Source organism: Pristiophorus japonicus, chromosome 10 (genome assembly GCF_044704955.1).
Source record: "Pristiophorus japonicus isolate sPriJap1 chromosome 10, sPriJap1.hap1, whole genome shotgun sequence".
In the NCBI taxonomy this organism is placed as follows: domain Eukaryota; kingdom Metazoa; phylum Chordata; class Chondrichthyes; family Pristiophoridae; genus Pristiophorus; species Pristiophorus japonicus.
This window is the reverse complement of record NC_091986.1, coordinates 60,053,200-60,075,656: the sequence shown is the minus strand read 5'-3', so window position 1 is coordinate 60,075,656 and position 22,457 is coordinate 60,053,200. Positions and strand designations below refer to the sequence as shown.

The 22,457-nt window shown below is 43.9% G+C and overlaps 1 protein-coding gene across 1 annotated transcript in view; it reads right to left on the bottom strand.

Moving 5' to 3' along the window:
* The window catches only part of LOC139274592 (T-cell surface protein tactile-like), a 172,333-nt gene that overhangs the window by 37,341 nt on the left and 112,535 nt on the right, over positions 1 to 22,457 (bottom strand). Inside the window, exons 5-9 of the mRNA XM_070891272.1 lie at positions 19,054 to 19,267; positions 15,267 to 15,331; positions 13,788 to 13,875; positions 12,131 to 12,307; positions 3,282 to 3,370 (exon numbers count right to left, since the gene is read on the bottom strand). Coding sequence (XP_070747373.1) covers positions 3,282 to 3,370; positions 12,131 to 12,307; positions 13,788 to 13,875; positions 15,267 to 15,331; positions 19,054 to 19,267 — 633 coding nt within the window. The remainder of the gene's footprint in view (positions 1 to 3,281; positions 3,371 to 12,130; positions 12,308 to 13,787; positions 13,876 to 15,266; positions 15,332 to 19,053; positions 19,268 to 22,457) is intronic.

The following is a 22,457-nucleotide window of genomic DNA, read 5'->3' as shown; positions in this document are numbered from 1 at the left end:
CAGATCTTCCACTGAAGTTATGGCAGACAATCAAGAGAATTTCCTTGGAAATTCAACCCTTTACTGTAGTGTTGATGCAAAGAAGTTTTATTTCAACCTATGTTGCAGATACAAAGTAATATAGCCTCAATCAGGTGTCAAGGTCTTAGCTTGATACCAGCGAACATAGCAGGGAGTCTCACTTGGGTTCGCATCGGGCTAGTTCGAGTTTTAGTACCTGATTCATGGTTTTGGCATCAGACCAGCACTACATGTTATTACACATGAAATAATTCAGTAATTCTCTCAGTAGTCTGGTGCTCAGTTCAGATTTAATTGAAAACTATGGAAGAAATATTGGATTATTATTCTAGTGTTGTGTAATTTCCTGTAAGTAACAAAAGTGTTTATTTGCAGAAACAACTGGCACAAATTTGGATCCTTAATGCCCATTTTTGGAATGCCTTTAGAGTTGCAAAATGGCATCTGCAATGCTGGACGCCATATTGATGAGGGCATCAGCATTCATGCAGTGAGCGTCTGCCAGAAGTGTGCAGAGTAGGCAGATTATGACATCAATTAGCGTGCAATGCTGATTTGATGCCAGCACTGCCTTTTTGGAGCACAAAATTACAGTTAACCCCCTCTCTTAAGTTCACACATGTTCAGCAGCAGGAAGGACCCCTCAACAGTGCTATTTAAAGGGATCACCAATTACTTTCAGGTTAGTTGCTGATTGATTTCTATTGGCTGTTGCTAAGATTGTATTGTTTGCAATTGTAGATGAGCGTTTGTTGCTTTCTAGAGTTCTTTAATGTTGGTAAAGTCTCCAGGGAGTAGTGGGGCAGGAGCTGAAGGGTTTTGTCCTGACTTCAAGACTTCTGCACAAACCAGTTGCACTAGTAGGAATTGCACTTGGAATACAGCATGACTTGGAAATTGAACAGAGGTCCTGCAGAACAGGAGAAACTGCTGGAAGAATGAGGAAGAGGTGGGAGAAAGGCTCTCAGCAGGAGGCCATATTTGCTCAGGGTGTTCAGGAAGCAATTCTCCTACCTGAACCTTAGAGAGGAACAATGTTTGAGATGTCTACGCTTCAGTAAGGACGTCCTCGCTGAAACCTGCCACCTGCTGCAGCCACAACTGCAACCTCAGAGCAGGGCAAGGACCACATTACCAGTGACCATGAAGGTTACTGTGGCCATGAACTTTAAAGCATCGGGCTCTTTCCAGGCTGGAGCTGGAGCTATTTGCAACATCTTACAGTTTGCCATCCACTGTTGCGTAAAAAAGGTCACTGAGGTTCTGTATTCAAAGAAAGCTGACTACATTTCATTCTCTCTGGCAAGAGAGAAGCAGGCAGTGCAAGCACATGGCTTTGTGAGGACTGCAGGCTTCCCCATGTAGCAAGGTGCCATTGACTGAATGCACATCGCTTTGCAGGTGCTGCATGTCAACTCTGAGATGTACTGCAACCGAAAGGGATTCCACTCCCTCAACATCCAGCTGATGTTTGATCATAGGCAACGAATCATGCAAGTCAAGGTCGCCTTCATTCTGCACCAGTCCACTATGCCATCTGAATTTGAGCCACCACGACAAACAAAAAGATGGCTGCTGGGCGACAAGGGCTATCCGCTGATGACATGCCTCACAACTCCTGAGCGGAACCCATGCACATGTGCACAGCATGCATACAATAAAAGTCATGCTGCCACATGAAATGTGATAGATCAGAGTATTGGTGTGCTGAAACAACACTTCTGCAGCCTGGATCGCTCGGGTGGAGCCCTGTAGTACTTGGCAGAGTGGGTGCCAAGATTAGTGGTGGTTTGCTGCATGCTGCATAACCTCGCCACCGTGAGGGCATAGCCCTTGCCACCGGTTATACGGTAAGCAGCTGAAGAGCTTCATCATCAGTGTCTTGTTGCTCTTCCAGCACTGCCTGGCCAGGTTACAGTTCTTGGGTATCTGAAAGGAGAAAGGCACAAGGGTAAGGTTGTGGTGAGGGAAGGGAGGAAAACAAGAGGTACATGCTTACACCATCTGCAGCTTGCAAATCAGAAGAGATTGTGGTATGAGGGGGAAGTGGGATGTGAGAAGGAGGAATAGATATGAGGATACCATCATCATCAGGAATGCTTTCAACTTCCCTGTTCAGCCTCGCCGTGGCACTTCCTCAGCAATAGCCACTCCAATGATGACAAGCACATCTCCTCCATGGGGGTTAGGACATACAGACACACCTTTCCCTTGCCGGTTAGCTCCTGCTGCCTCTTTTTGTATGTCATCTTGTCCTGCAAAATCGAGGGAAGTTTGTCAGTAAGCGTGGTGCAATCTGTTTGGGTGATGTGGCTGTAATGTCTGAATAATTGGCAGTGTATGCAAGTTGTGAGATGTGGGTGTGAGGCTTGCAGCAGTGCTAAGTGTGTGAGGGTGAGGTGCAGCTATGGATGTTAGTTATGAGTCATGATTGATAGAGTTTGTTGGTAGGTTAATGAGCAGTGTGTGAGCCTAGTGGTGCAGTTGGTGGGAGACGGCATTTGAAAATAAATTCACTGACCTTGACCACTCATGTGAGGTCATTGAATGTTTTGCAGCACTGCATCCAAGTCCTTGCGGCTTGACTCCTGGCATTGATCTCCACGGCTGACTGCTCCCACTGCTTTTTCGAGCATTTGTCTGAAGGGCCTCCTGGCCTCCTGTGGCTATAGCACTTCTGTCCTCATTTCCACTTCCTCCACCAAGACCTCTAATAGAGTGTCTGAGAACCTTGGAGCCACTCTCTTCCATGTTGTGCCATTATTCAGTCTTTTTCCATGTCAGAGTGACTTGTACAAGGACTTCCACCACCTGCTCCGGCCACAATGCACCTCCCCTTTAAGAGGTGCAGGCCGGCTTGCAGTAGTGCAGCCTCGTTTTAACTCTCACAATTTTGGGCCCCCTGCTGAGGTGTTCAGCCACTCGACAGAATGGTTAGCTACAATCATGGCAATAAGCAGGCAGCATGAAGTTGGCGTGCTGCCTGCATCACATTGGACAGATGCGGGGTAATCGCAGATCGTGAGCCCTGCATCCGTCTTCGGGTGCTATCCAATTTGGCCCCCAATGTCTCTGGAGATCTTGTATCTGCTCCATATTGATCTGTATCTGCTCAACCCAACAAACAAGGAAAAATAACTAATGAGTTCTTCAGAATATAAAATTACAATAGTATTAATGTTTTAAAGCTTTAATGGTATTCTCCTTTTGTTTTCTATCAGTAAGGTCATTACCTTAGTCCATCTGTAATGCAGACTTACTGAACTGTTTATGTAGCATGAAATGTTCAGATCATCATCAAGAAACACCTCGTATGGTCCCTCAGGAGTAAATTCAATGTTGCCCAGATCTGAAGAAAATGGACAAGACCATCCGTTAAAGATTTGCAGCTGATAGCTAGAGGAGACACAGCTGACAGCATAGAATACTGGGTGTAATAACCCTTTGGGAAAATAGCAATAAGTGGGGTAGATATAACATAAGAAATAGGAGCAGGAATAGGCCATTTGGTCCCCACGAGCCTGCTCCACCATTCAATAAGATCATGGCTGATTTGATCTTGACCTCAACTCCACTTCCGTGCCCACACCCCATAACCCTGGATTCCCCTATTGTTCAAAAATCTGTCTATCTCTACCTCAAATATATTCAATGACAGAGCCTCCACAGCTCTCTGGAGTAGAGAATTCCACAGATTCATGACCCTCTGACAGAAGAAATTGCTTCTCATCTCCGTTTTAAATGGACGACCCCTTGCAACCTGAATGTATCATGTAGAGGAAAATCAGGTGGGAGAATTACACACCCAAAACCTGATTTACCTCCCATTAACCTAATTCCATTACTTGACTCTCCTAATGTCAGACATTAAAGAGGAAATTCTATTAATCCAGAACATCTGTTCGAGAAGACTGCTGTTAAATTGCTGTAAGAGTAATTTAATAGCATACCAAAATTAAGAAAATAAATAAGTGAGAAAACATAACAAAAATAACTTGCATTAAATAATATACAGCCTTTAACGTAGAAAAACATCCCCAATCACATCAAAGGCGTGTATGGGAAAAATAGATGCTGATTCAAAGAAAAAGGGATGGAAAAATAATTTGTTAAAGAATTGAGTTTTGAGGAGTGTCTTCAAGGAGGAAAGAGACACGGAGAGGCAGAGAGACTTAGGGAGTGAATTCCAGTACACGGGAGCAAAGCAATTGAAGGCACTGCCACCAATAAAGAGATGAAGGGAAGGAGGGTTGCATCAGATGCCAGAGTCAGAGGAACGGAGAGATTGAGAGAGTGGGGCTAATTGTAGGGTGGGGGGAGGCTAAAGATGAAATAAGGATGGCCAAGGCCAGAAAGAGATTTAAACATAAGGAAGGGAATTTTAGGTATGAAACAGTGGGGACCAGGTGCCAATGTAGGAAAAGGGCAATGGTCAAGTGGGACTTGGTATGGGTTAGAATAGGGACAGCAGATTTTGGATGTGTTCAGGTTTACAGTGGGTTGAGGCTAGAGAGAAGAACTTTGTTGAGTCTTTGCTGATGTGGGTGGGGAATCATGTGGGTGATTCCTAACTTTGTCTGATAAGTGTGGATGAGGTTCCTCATTAGCAAAATTGAACTTGAGAGAGGGGGTTAAATAATTTGAAAGTATCTGAGGCAGAACTCATTGTTGTTCTGAAAAATGGATTATGGGAAATCTAAGCATAAAGCCAAAGTATAAAATAAGTATAAAGCCAAGGGATGAGCGGCAGATTTCCTAAGTCCATGCTGCTTTGGGGGGACGGGGCGGGGGGAAGCAGTACGACACGCCCATGATTTTCTTTCCAATGGACAGAAAATTGTGCAGGCACACCTCTGATTTCACAATGGAGGCTTCCTGCTAGCTGCATCTACAAGGGAAATGGGCAGTAAAGTAGCACCACTGTGTCAAAGGTGACAGGCAAGAGCTTTTGCATCCCTTCAGACTTTAGTTTTGGTTCTAAGTGTAGAGAGCGTGAAATTTGGGCCCGTGGAAGCCAAGTTTCAAGTGTAAATGTGCAGACTCAATGCTGAATAAACACATACACCAGTTTATGGCCCAGCCATCTGCACCCGCCCAAGTTATTGTCCTGTAAATGTCAGTGAATCTGTATCATTGTTTATCCACGCATGTTTCAATGTTCCCAACCTTATATAACATGGAAAATAAACCAGAACAGATAGTTATCGCATCACACTGTAGTCAGGCTCTGTAAAATGGGAGAAAAAGTAAACCCTGACCTTAAACCTTTGCAATTGGTAGCTTGGTAATTGATTGCATAGGCGTTCTAGTCATTTCAGTTTTTTAAAATTTGTTTTCCCTTTAGAATGTGGTCAACATTGGCAAGACAATATTGTTTGTTCAACCTTAGTTGCTCTGAGGACATTAACTGTCATAGTGTCATGTATGTACTTTTGAGATCACTAGCCACGAGATGGCGTCACTGTTGGAGGCCATTGAGCTGCACGCACGTGTGTGCAGCCCAAGTATAAAAGGCCAGCCATTTTGTAGATTAGTCACTTTGGGCCTTAATAAAGCAGAGCCAAGGTTATACCTCTTGGAGTTAAACAATACTCAGTCTAACAGTTATTGCAAACATAACATTTGGCGACGAGGCATCAAGAACCTTTGCATGCAAAAATGAGCACAATTGGATTGTTGGAGCGATTTGTGGAAGGAGAAGATTGGGCAGACTTTGTGAGCTGTTTGAGCCAGTTCTTCATGACCAACAAAATGGAGGAGGTCGGCGATGCAGATCGGCGCCGGGCGATGTTCTTCATGACTTGCGATCCAAAAATTTATGGTCGGATAAAGAATCTACTCCTGCCTGTGAGTCCAACAGAGGAAACATATGAAGAATTGTGTACACTGGTACAGGACAACCTTAAGCCAGACGAAGGCATCATCATCGCGAGATACAGATTTTACACGCCGTTTGCTCAGAGGGCCAGAATGTGGCGGAATTCGTTGCTGACCTAAGACATCTAGCGGGACCGTGTAAGTTCGGGGCTGTGTTGGCAGACATGCTGCGGGACTTCTTTGTAATCGGCATCAACCATGAGGTGATCCTGCCTAAACTACTGGCGGTGGAGACATTGGACTTGAACAGGGCCATCACGATCGCTCAGTCATGCATGACGACGGATAGAAGTCTAAAGCAATATTAGTGAAAAATCGAAACTCAGCAAGTACTGTAAATATGATTGATTTGACATTCGGCAGAGCAGTACATGGCAGGGCCTACCCGACTGCAAACGTGAAACCTGTGGCTGCCCAAAGTCCACCAGCGGGAATGCATCCGATTTCTCTGTGTTGGCGTTGTGGGGGAAATCACAGGCACCAGCAGTGCCGATTTAAGCAATATAGTTGCAAAGGCTGTCTGAGAGTGGGGCATCTCCAGCGCAAGTGTCCGCAGATGAGCAAGCTTGCTGCGACACACCACATGGAGGATGATGGTCAGACTAGCGCGGATCCGGATAGGCAATCTGAGATACCAGAGGAGGAAGTGTATGGACTGTACTCGTTCCTAACTAAGAGCAAACCGATAATGATCAACGTGAAATTTAATGGGGTGCCTGTATCGATGGAACTGGACACTGGGGTGAGTGAATCGATAATGAGCCAGAAGGCATTCAGCAAGCTGTGGGATACTAAGGCTGTGAGGCCCAGGCTGAACCCAGTCAATGCCAAGTTGCACACGTACACCAAAGAAATCATAACGGTGATTGGCAGTGCCACAATTAAAGTGTCGTATGACGGTGCAGTTCATGAGTTACCACTATGGATTCTCCCAGGCAATGGCCCAACTCTGTTCGATAGGAACTAGCTTGAAAAAATCAGATGCGATTGGAACGACATCAAGGCGTTGTCGTCAGAGAAAGATACATATGCCCAAGTACTGAGCAAGTTCCCCTCGCTGTTCGAACCAGGCATTGGCAACTTCATGGGAGCCAAGGTGCAGATGCACGTGGATGCGGATGCAAGACCCTCCATCATAAAGCTCGGGCAGTTCTGTATCTGATGAGGGAGAAGGTCGAAATCGAACTGGACAGACTCCAGCGTGAAGGGGTCATATCACTGGTTGAATTTAATGAATGGGCCAGCCCCATTGTTCCTGTCCTGAAAAGTGATGGCACAGTCAGAATCTGTGGAGACTACAAGGCTACGATCAACAGGGTTTCGAAACAGGATCAGTACCCATTATCGAAGGCTAATGACTTGTTTGCAGTGCTAACGGGGGGGAAGTCGTTCACCAAACTGGACTTGACGTCGGCCTACATGACACAGGAGCTGGTCGAGATGTTGAAGAGACTTACGTGCATTAACAAGCATAAAGGACTGTTTACTTATCACAGGTGCCCTTTTAGAATTCGCTTGGCTGCAGCAATATTTCAGCGGAACATGGAGAGTCTACTGAAGTCCGTTCCCAGAACCGTCATGTTCCAAGATGACATCCTGATCACAGGTCGTGACTCCGAGGAACATCTGAACAATCTAGAAGACATTCTACATCATCTGGACAAAGTGGGAATCAGACTGAAATGCTCGAACTGCATCTTCATGGAACCAGAGGTCGAATTCCTGAGGAGGAAAATTGCTGCTGACGGCATCAGGCCCACAGACGCGAAAACCAATGCCATCAAGAATGCACCCAAGCCGCAGAATGTGACGGAGCTGAGTTCGTTCCTGGGTCTACTCAACTACTTTGGTAACTTCCTACCTAAATTGAGCACCTTATTAGAATCACTGCACATGCTGCTAAGAAAAGGCGACAACTGGGTGTGGGGTGCATCTCAAGATAGAGCTTTGGAAAAAGCCACTAATCTGCTTTGCTCTCACAAGCTGCTGGTACATTATGACCCATGTAAATGTTTAGTATTGGCCTGTGTTGCTTCGTCATATGGAATTGGTTGCGTACTCCAACAAGCTAATGAGTCGGGTAAACTTCAACCAGTCGCGTATGCTTCAAAAAGTTTGTCTAAAGCAGAAAGAGCCTACAGCATGGTAGAGAAAGAAGCACTAGCTTCTGTATGGGGTTAAAAAGATGCATCAGTACCTGTTTGGTCTTCGGTTTGAACTGGAGACAGATCACAAGCCGTTCAGTTCACTGTTCTCTGAAAACAAAGGTATTAATACCAATGCTTCATCCCACATCCAGAGGTGGGTGCTGACATTATCCGCTTATGATTATGTTATTCGCCATAGACCTGGCACTGAGAATTGTGCCGATGCTTTGAACCATCTGCCGTTGCCCACACTAGAGGTGGAAATGCCAAAACCGGCAGACCTATTGTTAGTTATGGATGCTTTTGAGAGTGAAGGAACTCCTGTCATGGCTCAACAAGTTAAGACCTGGACCAGCCAGGACTCGATTTTATCGGTGGTGAAGAGTTGTATCCTCAAAGATGATTGGTCTGCCATACCCAAGCAAATGTCCGAAGAGACCAAACCTTACATTCATCAGAACGACGAACTGTCGATTCAGTCGGATTGCTTACTGTGGGGCAATCGTGTTGAAATGCCCAAGAAAGGGAGAGAGAAATTTGTACGTGAGCTACATAGCACACATTCCAGCATTGTAATCATGAAAGCATCGGCTGGTCTCATGTATGGTGGCTGGGAATTGACTCTGAGCTGGAATCATGTGTGCATCAGTGCAACACTTGCATGCAGCTCAACAAAGCATCATGGTCCAGGATCTACATAGACTTTGCAGGTCCCGTCCTGGGAAGATATTTTTAATTGTGTTGGATGCATATTCGAAGTGGATAAAGTGTATAATCATGTCATCCAGCACATCTACAGCTACCATTGAGAATCTCAATGTCATGTTCGTGACACATGGTCTGTCTGACATCGTTCTTAGCGACAACGGATTGTGCTTCACCAATCAGGAGTTTCAAGAGTTCATGAAACTCAATGGTATCAAACATGTACCGTCAGGACCATTCAAACCTGTATCCAATGGGCAAGCAGAAGGTGCTGTCCAAATCGTAAAGCAGAGTATGAATCGAGTAACCCAAGGGTCACTGCAGACCCGACTGTCATGCATACTGCTGAGTTACAGGACAAGACCACACATGCTTACCGTGGTCTTGCCTGCTGAACTAATGATGAAGAGAGGTCTTAAGACCAAGCTATCTCTTGTACACCCTGACTTGAATAATCATGTTGAATATAGAAGACAAAGTCAGCAATGCTATCACGATCGCGCAGCTGTGTCACGCGATATTTCTGTAAAGGTTCCTGTATGTGTTCTGAATTATGGTCAGGGTCCCAAGTGGATCGCTGGTACTGTCATGGCCAAGGAGGGCAACAGAGTATTTATTGTCAAGCTCAAAAATGGGCAAACATGCAGGAAACATATGGATCAGACAAAGCTGCGGCCCACAGATGAACCGGAGGAAGAGACAATCGACGACCAACCAACATATCCCCAGTCATCAGAGGGCTCAGTGGTCATCAGTGAATTGGGACTTTCAATCACTGACATATTCAATAAAAATGGACTTTCAATCCCTAACATGGCCATTGCCACTCCCACCAGGTCAGCCACCCAGCCACCAGTCACAACAGACTCTGAACACTCACCCAAGGCTGGAGTTGAGCTGGGACGATCAACCTGGGAGCATAAAACACTGGACCGTCTCAATTTTTAAAAGACTGTGTTACTATCTCAGAGGAGGTATTGTCATGTATGTACTTTTGGAATCACTAGCCACTAGATGGTGTCACTGTTGGAGGCCATTGGGCTGCACATATGTGTGTGCAGCCCAAGTATAAAAGGCCAGCCACTTTGTATATTAGTCACTTTGGGCCTTAAAAAAGCAGAGCCAAGGTCCTACCTCTTGGAGTTAAACAATACACAGTCTAACAGTTATTGCATACATAACACATAGTGTGGGAGTAGAGTCTCACGTACATCATATCAGGTGTGGGTGGCTGGTTCCTAGAAGGACATTAGTGAATCAGTTGGGTTTTTATGATAATCCAGCAGCTTTTATGGTAAATTTCTCTGATGCTAGCCCACAAATTAGGAGATTTATTGAAATTCATCGACTGGAAATCTTAATTCTGTTTCTCTCTCCGCAGATGCTCCCTGATCCGCTGAATATTTCCAGCATTTTCTGTTTTTATTTTAGATTTCCAACAACTGCAGTATTTTGCTTTTGTACCAGATTTATTGAATTTAATTTCACAATTTACTTTGTTGGGATAAAGGACAAACCCCAACTCAGCTACATGTTATATGCCTTATTGACCCAATAGCCGAGGTGAGTTGTAGATCACCTCAAATATGATATTGACTAAGATAACAATGCCTCTTCTGTTCAATTGTATACTATGGATTAACACAGTGGGCTCAAGTTTCAGACCCCGACTAGAACGGCGCACATCGGAGAGGCCCACCTAATTTGTAGAATAAAAATTGTGCCGAATACTTACATCGCAATTCTCCGATATCTGTAGGGCCGTTTCCAGCTCGGCGTGGCACAGCAGGAGCTGCTGGGGGCGGAGCTACAGCTTTGCGCCAAAAATAGTGCCGGCAGTTGCGCACAAGCCTGTCTCAATTTGTAAAAGACTGTGTTAATATCTCAGAGGAGGTATTGTCATGTATGTACTTTTGGTATCGCTAGCCACTAGATGGTGTCACTGTTGGAGGCCATTGGGCTGCACGCACGTGTGTGCAGTCCAAGTCCTGGCCCTCCCAGCGCGTCCTGTCTCCGGGCGACGACCCTATCCCTGGCCGAAGGGACGTCGCCCCTATCTCGGGCCGAGTGGCCTGACACCTCTTACCTCATCGGCGGCGGGGCCCGTCCGGCATCTCACTGGGGGCAGGCCCTGCCCGAAGTCATCGGTGGCGGCCCAGCATCTCCTGGGTGTGGGCCCCGCTTGAAGTGGCATCGTTGACGGCGGCGGGGCCTGCCCGCCCGGCACCTCGCTGGGGGTGGGTCCCGCCCAAAGTCCTTGGTGGCAGCCCAGCTTCTCATTGCAGGCGTCGGCGCTGTCGTTGTCGGCGTGGCCCACCCGCCCGGCATCTCGCTCGGCGCGGGCCCTGCCCGAAGTCCTCCGCAGTGGCCCAGCTTCGTCCATGGTGGTGGGGCCCACCTGCTCGGCATCTCACTGGGGGCGATCGCGCCCGAAGTCCTTGGTGGGGGCGATCATCTGCTGGGTGCGGGCCCCGCCCGAAGCGGCGTTGGTGGCGGCGGGGCCCACCTGACCGGCATCTCCTGGGGGGGCGGGGGGCCATCCCAGCACGCTGTTAAAGGGCTCCCGGTGCTGCAGTAGGTGAGTAGAAACTTAATATTTTATTGATTGATTGATTTTTAAATTATTTTTTTAAGTTTTTATTTTTTATTGGGTTTTTTTTGTTTGATATTTTTATTATATTTTATTTTTAATTTTTTAATTTTTTTTGATTGATTTATTGATTTATTTATCATTTATTATTGATGCTGGCTCTTTATTTGTAAAAGTGAAGTGTTTAATGCTTATAAACTTCCCTTCTCACCCCCCATCTCTCGTTCCCTACGCCTAATTTATAAAGTGTAGGCAAAGTTTTTCTGAGCGTACAAAAATCTACACTTACTCCATTCTAAGTTAGTTTGGAGTAAGTTTTTACTGCCTAAACTTGCAAAACAGGCGTAAGTGGCTGGACACGCCCCCTTTTGAAAAAAAATCTGTTCTAAAATGAAACTATTCTAACACACTAGAACTGGAGTAAACTAAATGCCGAGAATTGCAATGTCTACGATGCTCCATTCTAAACTAGTTGCTCCAAAAAAATAAGAGCAAATCAGGCCGAAACTTGAGCCCAGTGTGTGCAGATAGCAATGCAGTATAAAAATAATAGGAAATCCACAGAATATGCTGGAAATATTTAGCAGGTCAGGCAGCATCTCAGGAGAAAGAAACAGAGTTAACATTTCAGGTCGATGAATATCAATAAGTTTGGTAATCAAAGACATTGAGAAAAATATAATTATGTTTTATTGAAACTACAAGGATTGACAATAAGTGGATCTTTCACTGTTGGATTGTTGTATTTCTAATGGCTGTCTATAACTATTTCACAGCAAGCAATACTCACAGTTATTCAGGGGTATCTTTTTAGACTGCATAACTCTGCTATTATTTCCTGGCAATGAGAACACAGCATCGCACCAAACAAGCTTCCATTGGTCTGCTTTAATCTCTGAGGACAATCTTTTTTTCACTTCATACAAGCCTTTTGAGTCCAGGAAGACTTCTGATGTTATAACAGAACCTGAAAAACATTTGAGTCCAGTTTCAGCATTTTTCTTATGCTCCAAACAAACCGGATACAATGTGAAGGGCAACGAAGAAAGAATGAGCTTGCATTTATATTTACAAGCTTCGAACGTCCCAAAACACTTTACAACCAATGTCACTACTGCGTTAAAGTGAAGTCACTGTTGTAATGTAGGAAACACGACAGCCAATTTGCACACAGCAAGTTCCCACAAACAGCAATGAGGTAGTGGCCAGATAATCTGTTTTCTTAATGTGTTGATTAAGAGATAAATATTGGCCAGGACACAAGGTGAACTCCTCTACTCTTCTACTAATAGTGCATGGGATTTTTCATGTCCATCTGAAAGGGCAGATGGGGCCTCAGTTCAACAACTTATCTGAGTTGATATAAGATACTGCACTGAAGTGATAGCCTAGATGATGTGCTCAAGTCTCTGGTGTGGGACTTGAATCCACAGGCTGACTCCTTGTTCGTGCACCCCATGAAAAATTCAAAAGCCATGTACAATAGCAACCATCACATCAAGGAGGCACTCCAGTTATTTACTGTCACAGGAATAAATAAAATAATATAATGGCATCATTTGTGATGGACTCTGTGTAGTTACAGCATCAACTGATGGGCCAATTCGATGGTCCTACTGGTTTTTGCTTGCCCTTTTTGTATGTTCATCTGTCAACATTTTGATCACTGAGTATAGTTGCAGTACAATGAGACTGAAATTCACTAACTTCAGTAAAAATGTTAAGTACAATTTAAAAGAGATAGAATATACCGGTAGCTGGATTATTCATTAGAATTTAGTGCTTCTTTGAGCATTCTCACTCCTTCCTAAAAGGATTACAGTAGGGGTGTGAAACCTACAGCTCTAGAGTCACATTTAACTCCCAACCCTGGCAATCCAGCCCCAAAGCCCAGGCAACATAGTCCTATTTGAACTTGTATTTTTTATTTGCTGTTTTGTCTGTTTGAATTTGAGTTTGGTGCTTGGAGGTTTTAGTAACAACGGTTTTTAGTGCTGTTGCCTCTTTGATGGACAAATTATAAATCATAACACCAAGATCTGTTAGAATCAGCAATTTGAGATCAATGGGAATTAATGGCAACAAAGATTTAACTTTTATATATGGCCCCTGAGGCTCCATGGTACACAGGTAAAGACTTGGAGACCCCTAGATTAAGGAACATTAACAAATATTATTTAAAAAGATGAATCTTGCTTGTTCAGAGCTTGTTAAGGTCACTAAGCACATTCATGATGAATGGTTAAAAAGTGGGTATTTACAGAGCTGGAATTAGTGAATTAATGAAGAATCAGCACAGCAGTGCAGGAGAAGATGAGTTGTAGGCTCACAATACCACACAGGCAGTCGTGCCACTCACTACAAGTTTTATCATTTTTTATCCAGCTGAGTGATATTTAGAAAAACACGACTAATTATGCTTATAGTAAAATGCAAAGTTTCCATACCATTATCCCCATCTTGAAGAGGAAATCCATCCAAGTAGAATGTGATATTTGGCTCTGGATATGCTTTTCGTGAGACACAAGTAGCATTCTGAATCAAAAAACAAATGTTTTATTTATGGTTAAAAAAACATTCACTCAAATGTACAGAATAGTGACAATTGGCAGTACCTCTCAACCTCTGTGTTTGTTGAAGTTTTGAGATGTATTAGAGATTTTTAAATTCTAGAAGAATAACGATGCAGCATTTCATTTCCACTGATAGTCTGACAAATGTGTCGCTGGGAGTGGAATTTCAATTGACATTACAGGATGTCAGAGCCAGATGACATCTATAGGGGTCGCTATTGTCAAATTTATTAGTATTAAACATAGAAGTCTGTGATAAAGCTTGTGTACAAAATAATAAACTTTAAACATTAACAAATTATTAAATCTTCCTAAATTAATAAAGAGTTAGCAAAGGCCAATGTACCTTAACAAATAATCTTCACATGTTAAGAAGGGGTATATAACCCTAAAAGATTGAAGCTGCTGAACCATCAAAGTAGGCAATATTATCATGTAAATAATCTCACCGTTAAGTTCCTTTCAATTCTGGAGGGTTACCATGAAAAGTCAGATGGCTGACCATGTAATGCTCAGTTCGCTAGACAGTGCTTGGTAGTCAAGACATGGGTCAGTAACATTGCAGCAACCTTGAGGGAAAAGATTTCGAGGTAGGAGGAATGGGTTCAGAAGAAACCAATTGCCCAGCTGAATTGATCAGTTTTTTTTCCATTTGTGGTGAGCTGCTGCGGTGTGGTGTGTACGTGTGTGTGTGTGTGTGTGTGTGTGTGTGCACGTGTGTGTGTGTGTGTGTGTGTGTGTGTGTGTGTGTGTGTACGTGTGTGTGTGTGTACGTGTGTGTGTGTGTGTGTGTGTGTGTGTGTGTACGTGTGTGTGTGTGTGTGTGTGTGTGTGTGTACGTGTGTGTGTGTGTACGTGTGTGTGTGTGTGTGTGTGTGTGTACGTGTGTGTGTGTGTGTGTGTGTGTGTGTACGTGTGTGTGTGTGTGTGTGTGTGTGTGTGTGCGTGTGTGTGGTGTGTACGTGTGTGTGTGTGTGTGTGTGTGTGTGTGTGTGTACGTGTGTGTGTGTGTGTGGTGTGTTCGTGTGTGTGTGTGTGTATGTGTGTGTGTGTACGTGTGTGTGTGTGTGTGTGTGTGTGTGTGTGTGTGTGTGTGTAGTGTGTACGTGTGTGTGTGTGTGTGTGTGTGTGGGTGTGTGTGTGTGCGTGTATGTGTGTGTGTGTGTGTGAGTATGTAGCGAGAAAACCTTGGGACTTTCTGATTAACAAAGCTGCCACAGATTTTTAAAACACAATACCCAAGCTTCAACAAAAGAGATTAATCGCAGTGCACATCAATGCAAATTGTGGGAGGACTCTTAAAAAACATGAAAGCAGCAGAATTTTATTAGTGGAGAAGATTATAATACTTGCCAGGTGTAGTTTATTCAGAGCAAAATATTCTAAATCCTCATGAATTTGTGGAGTCGTTGGTTCAGCTGAAACATGAAAGTTCCAAAATTTATATTTTCAAAGAGATTTGTTGCGATCATCTGAATTCATAGAAATAATCTTTACTTCCACACAACATACATGAATATTGCCATGTCAACAGGCAAATATCAAGCGTCAATTTATTCTTAATTTCTTTAAAAGACACCAAAATATTCTGTACGTTTGGGTTAGAGTTTGGAGGAAGCTGCTTCAGAAAATGATTGGCCAGTGGTACAGTGACATTGAACACCTTGCTAAAGCTGCATTTCTTTCACAGTTACCAGTGCCAGCTTGGCTCAGTGGTGGCACTTTTGTCTCTGAGTCAGAAGGTTAAGGGTTCAAGCCCCACTCCATGATTTTAGCATATCATCTAGGCTGGCACTTTGGTGCAGTACTGAGCATTGTCAGGGATTCTGTCTTTCAGATAAAACGTTAAACTGAGGCCCTGCCTGCCTGCTCAGCTGGATAGAGGAACATAAGAACATAAGAAATAGGAGCAGGAGTAGGCCATGCAGCCCCTCGAGCCTGCTCCGCCATTCAATACGATCATGGCTGATCTGATCATGGACTCAGGTCCACCTCCCTGCCCGCTCCCAATAACCCCTTATTCCCTTATCGTTTAAGAAACTGTCTATTTCTGTTTTAAATTTATTCAATGTCCCAGTTTCCACAGCTCTCTGAGGCAGCGAATTCCACAGATTTACAACTCTTTGAGAGAAGAAATTTCTTCTCATCTCTGTTTTAAATGGGCGGCCCCTTATTCTATGATTTTGCCCTCTAGTTCTAGTCTCCCCTATCAGTGGAAACATCCTCTCTGCATTCACCTTGTCAAGCCCCCTCATAATCTTATACGTTTTGATACGATCACTTCTCATTCTTCTGAATTCTAATGAGTAGAGGCCCAACCTACTCAACCTTTCCTCATAAGACAACCCCGTCATCTCTAGAATCAACCTTGTGAACCTTCTCTGAACTGCCTACAAAGCAAGTATATCCTTTCATAAATAAGGGAACCAAAACTGCACACAGTATTCCAGATTGACCTCACTAATACCCTATACAACTGTAGCAAGACTTCCCTGCTTTTATGCTCCATCCCCTTTGCGATAAATGACAAGCTTCCATTAGCCTTCCTGATCACTTGCTGTACCTGCATACCAACCTTTTGTGTTTCTTGCACAAGTATCCCCAAGTCCCGCTGTACTGCGGCACTTTGCAAACTCTCTCCATTTAAATAATAACCTGCTCTTTGATTTTTTTCTGCCAAAGTGCATGACCTCACACTTTCCAACATTATACTCCATTTGCCAAATTTTTACCCACTCACTTAGCCTGTCTATGTCCTTTTGCAGATTTTTTTGTGTCCTCCTCACACATTGCTTTTTCTACCATCTTTGTATCATCAGCAAACTTGGCTACGTTATATTCAGTCCCTTCTTCCAAGTCATTAATATAGATTGTAAATAGTTGGGGTCCCAGCACTGATCCCTGCGGCACCCCACTAGTTACTGATTACCAACCCAAAAATGAACCATTTATCCCGACTCTCTGTTTTCTCTTTGATAGCCAATCCTCTATCCATGCTAATATATTACCCCCAACCCCATGGACTTTTATCTTGTGCAGTAACCTTTTATGTGGCACTTTGTCAAATGCCTTCTGGAAGTCCACATACACCATATCCACTGGTTCCCTTTTATCCACCCTGATCGTTACATCCTCAAAGAATTCCAGCAAATTTGTCAAACATGATTTCCCCTTCATAAATCCACGCTGACTCTGCCTGACCAAATTTTGCTTTTCTAAATGTATATAAAAGATCCCATGGCATTATTCAAGGAAGAGCAGGGAAATCTCCCAGTGTCCTGGACAACATATATCCCTCAACCAACTCCAAAACTTTGATCACGGTCTTATCATAAATGAGCTTTCTCCTGTCCTTATCCGGGGGTAGATTTTCAGCTTCACTGCCTGGGTGGTAATTTGACAGAGAAGATCATCTGCTCTTTATTGAACTTGCCCCATTTTCATTCATTGAAATAAATGAATGAAAATAGGAGGCGGGGAGGGGGATAGGTGCGATAACGGATGGGTGATCTGTCCTACTAGATTACTGCCCTAACGGTCAAGACAAAAATCTATTGTCCACGTGTGGGTTTTCCAACAGGAGTCACTGGATAGCAATCAGGAGCACCAATCAGGAATCATTTTTCCTCTACTTAGCCTGGGCTGCGAGGTTAATTTTAATGCCATTCCTTTTCTCCCTCGCCCAACAGTGATGAGTTAACTCAACAGAGAACAAGAATTGAAGCTGGGGTTTCCTGCTCCATGTCTCTCAGTTGCACAATGGGCAGTGAAGTCACCAGTGTGCGATTGAAGCTGTTGGGCAGTGTCCCCCTAATGGCCTCTAAGGACAGCATGTGGCGGCCCTGCCCAGAAATCGGCGCGGTCCCAGCCTGCAAGGCCATCAGCAGGCCATGGCCATTAGAGGGAGCAGCATACCGCTGCAGGAGGGTGATGGCTGATTGCAGTATGGGCAGGTACAGCAGGAGTGGCAAAGTCGGGGTGAAGGAGCGGCAAGAGTTCACAGAGGGATGTGATCGGGGCCCAGAAGAGGCGAGGGTGCAGGGGCAGCATGGGTCAGCCCACACTGCAATATATGTGTGCACTAGGTCCGTGCAGCAGAACTGATCTCCAGTTGTCTTGGTTAACCCTTGCCACTGGACCAAGACCTAGCTCTATCAAGCCCGTGCGGTCGCTGGTGTGCAACGGCCACCACACATTAAAAAAAATCCACCCACAGGCATCTTCCACCCTTCAAGATGAAGTTCTGGATCTGGAATATTAAGTCTTCATTGAAACACCTGAGAACTCATCCCTTTTTGGCGTGGAAGCAAGTCACCCTTGTTTCGAGGGACTGCCTATGATGATGATGGGCAGTGTGCCTTTAATTGTATTGAGAAAATTGAGTGTGCACAAAAATCACAAGAAGGTGCATTTTTTTTAATATTCATTTTTCAGGATGGGGTCATCGCTGGCAAGGCTATTTATTGCTCATCTCTAGTCTGATACAAATGAGTGGCCTGCTAGATTACTTGAGAGGGCAGTTAAGGGTTAACCACATTGGTGTGGGACTGGGGGCAGACTGGGTAAGAACAGCACATTTCCTTCCCCAAGCACATTAGTGAACCAGTCAACTTTTTATGACAGTCCGACAGCTTCATGGTCACTTTTACTGATAACAGCTTTTTATATATCCAGATTTCTTAAACTGAATTCAAACTGCCATGGTGGCATTTGAAGTCATGTTCTCTGGATTGCTCGTCCAGTAACATAACCGCTACACTACCATTCCAGTAATTTTTGTTACTGGAATCAAGTCTTGCTCAATGAGAGTTCAGGGAGGAGAATAGGGCATGGAGGTCAGTGCACCTGATTTGCACTGCTGCCGTTTTTCCAGTTAATCCTGGAAAATTGGGTGCATCATGAACTATGCATGCTGACCTCTATGCTTGATTCCCCGATGTGCATTGCCATTGAGCAAGATTCCACACTAGGAGCACCGTCATCAAAACTGTCCCCCAAGGACTACACAATGTCAAGCTAGTTCCAAAACAGCATCAGCATCACAATTATGTTTTCTGAATCACTTTCAAACTCAGTAATAGATCCTTTCTATTGCAATAGCTTTAGTACAATTCAAACATTTTATTTTCAAAGGACTTACCAAATACATTGACTTTAGTTGTGATGTTGGTCCCTGAGCCGTATGATGTCACCACCTGACATATGAAATCACCATCATCCACTGCCAGGGTAGAATTGATATACAAACTATAGTTCATTCCCAGATGGATTCTATCTTTGTATTGACTGGAATTATTAATTTCAGATCCAAGACTATTTGCATGTATAAGTTTCATTAACGTTCCATTCTTTTTCTATTAAAATAGAGCAGAAGAACATTTAAGAGTTAAATGAAATTTAATGTGTTAACTATCAGAAAAATGTTCAACCTTCACTAAGGACTGTGTAATTTTCTTGTGCAAAATATATCAATTATGTGGCATGCCTGAAAACACTGTGCTCAATGCTAACACACCAGATCCTCTCCATAATATTGCCGTTCGGAGCCAAGCAACATGTAGCTTACTCCTCTTGACTTGTAGCAGTCATCATCCTTTGACTGAAAATCATGAGACCTATCGCTTTAAAGACTAATGGGATGGAGCCACATGATCTTTCCTTTTGCACTACATAAGATGCTTCAACATGGACTCTAACCACATAAATATGAGATCATCTTCAGACTCAGTACCTTAAAATTTGACAGTGGAATCAGTGCTTGTTAAAATAAGCATTTACAAGGGCAGCAATCTTGTGGGAACACAATCACCTTAAGTTTCCTTCCAGGTCACACTCCATCCTGACTTGCGTTTCATTCATTTTCCTGGAATTCCCTACCTAATAGCAGCATGGAAGCAGCATCAACACATAGAGTGCAGCACTTCAAGAAGAAGGCCAACCAACACTTACTCAGGGCAAATAATGCAGTCTTGCCAGTGTAGCCCACACCCAAGAACTAAAAAGGTAAATCAAGCAATGTTTTTTTTTTCTAATTTACAGTCACCACAATTAGCCTTGTAAATGATGACAAGCCAATCTCCAGGAAAGGACTCAACATTTGGTCAGGGGGCTGGTTTGTAAACTTATTGCTTAAGTCAGAAAATTCCGGGAAAGCTGCCAAGGAATTCACTGCCCAAGGGATAAAAAAAAAAACAATGACTATCTCGGAGCTCCTGAAAATACATCTTGATCTGAATCACCTCATGGGGTAAATAGTGGATAAACACATGATTCACTGCAGTCGGGACATCATGGAGGTATACTGAGCCATAAAGATCAGGATGTTTAATCCTTATGCTAAATTAGCTGATTTCTGCCAGGACAGTGATGGAATCACAACAATACTCTGCCATTTGTGTTTTCTTTTCAAAGAAATGTAATTGTATAGTTCATGGAAATGTAATTGTATAGTTCATGGAAATGTAATTGTAGATGGCATTTACGCTGTTTTTACAGGGATTCTGTGGCTCTTACACCAATGTTTCAGCTGATGAGTGTGACAACCCTGAAGGAAATGCACCCCTTAAGTACTGCTGTGTGTTCTTGAAAAGACTCTCTTAAGTTTGGACCAAAGTGATTACAATTGTCATACTATGGTATCCTGCCTGAGCTGTTAAATCTGGAAGGTTCAGCTTTGCATATTAGTGGGTCTCAAACCCTCTCCTCAGATAAGCCACAAGGGATAATTCTCATAACTGAGGTCAGGAGAAGGGAGCCTTTGGCAGGTATGGGGCACATCTGGTCAGGAGGGTCCACTGATCTTAAGGAGTGTAGGCCCTGATATCGGCCTGGACCCCCCTGGTAGGTCCCACTTTGGTCGAGTATTAGAGAGGGGCACCTGGGCAGACCAGGCATACCTCCATTGATATGATTATGTTTCCAAACTAAGGGTTGGAGTGTGAAAACACCCGACTTAGAAAGTCTTTTTTGTCAGCTGAGCAAACCCCCCCCCCACCCCCCCGCCTTCCCCACTGCCCTTTTATGTCAATACTCTTGCATGGGTGGGTGGAAGCTCCACTCCCAGAAAGCAATAGAGGAATTGGCAATCTAGGCCTAGGATCTAGTGTATCCAAGTCCTGGCTGTGTTTGTGGCTACGCTGGTGGGCTGCAGCCCAAGGTACTGCAATATTCCAGCTGAATGGTCACAGATTTTTGACCCATGGCTTGATCCATAATGATGACAACATAGCCAATGTGAAGTGTGTATAGGACAAATGTTCCTGTTATTGGACCTGGGGCCGTTAGGTCACCTAAGTGAAGCGAAATCAGGAAAATTAAGTAGAGAAGTGTACACACTGGTAAAGGAGTCTACCTGACTTCCTGTCCAATCAAATTCCCCACCTGATTTTTTTGTGTCCACCACAGTTAGGTGATCCAATAACCACCGGAACTCGAATAGAAAATCTGCCTCGTATCTCTGTCAATGTCCTTTAAATTAGGATGTGCATTTTATGAAGTCCTATTTTTAATCAGATTTATGCATGAAACATTGTTTACTTTGTGGGGAAAGGCAAACATCTGCGGTTTCCTAAACGATTTTTTGAGATGTCACAAGTTACAAGCTGAAGCTTTGAGACACTGGAGAATCTCGCTCAGAAGCTGTTGGCCAGACAGATCATGAGATTCTAAGCTTTGTACTAAAGTGGAGACAGATAAAATTTATAGCACATTATTAAGAATTTTTATCATCAGATTGACAGATATTTAACTAAGAAGTTGTTCTTACTAAGGGTAATTAACCCATTATAGAGATTCTATTTACATTTATGTTATATATGTACGTATCATATACTTTCAATACCTGCTGATTATTATAAGTAATGTTTCAGACTTTAGTCTGTAAACCTGTAGTCTGTGTGATAATATCAATTATTTTAAAGAGAATGTAGTTACACTTTGCGAGATTACAATGAATCCACTTTTTTGCACTGTGCAGATTTCCACTCTTGAGTCACATCTCTGCAAAGGCACAGTACCGTAAATGCTGTACTACCCAGAGGACAAAGGTGCACTTATGGGAATAGCAGTTAGACTGTTGGAATAAAGGACAGTACAAAAACCCCAAAAGTGTAACAGTTGAGAAACGTTCACTTGTCATGGAACAGATGTGCTGCAGAAGAAAGTCACTGAATGCAGCAGTCCAGAGGTGTCCAGAATGAGGAAGGTCAGTTGATTATGTCATAGTCCCAGCGGATTGGAAAGTAGACTATGTAACCTCACTATTCAAGAAAGGAGGCAGAGAGAAAGTAGGGAACTACAGGCCAGTTAGCCTGACATCAGTCGTCAGGAGAATACTGGAATTGTGGGCCACCCCGACCTGTGTGAGAACACCACCGCAGGTCGGGGCTATAAATAGAGCTGGAACGGCAGTCCCTGGAACGTCGTGGCGGAGGTGCGGTGAATGAGGTTACGGGGCCCAGAAGAGCCGAGGGCCCAGGGGCAGCACGGGCCGGCCCACACTACGATACGTGTGCGCACTAGGTCCGTACAGCAGAGCAGGTCTCC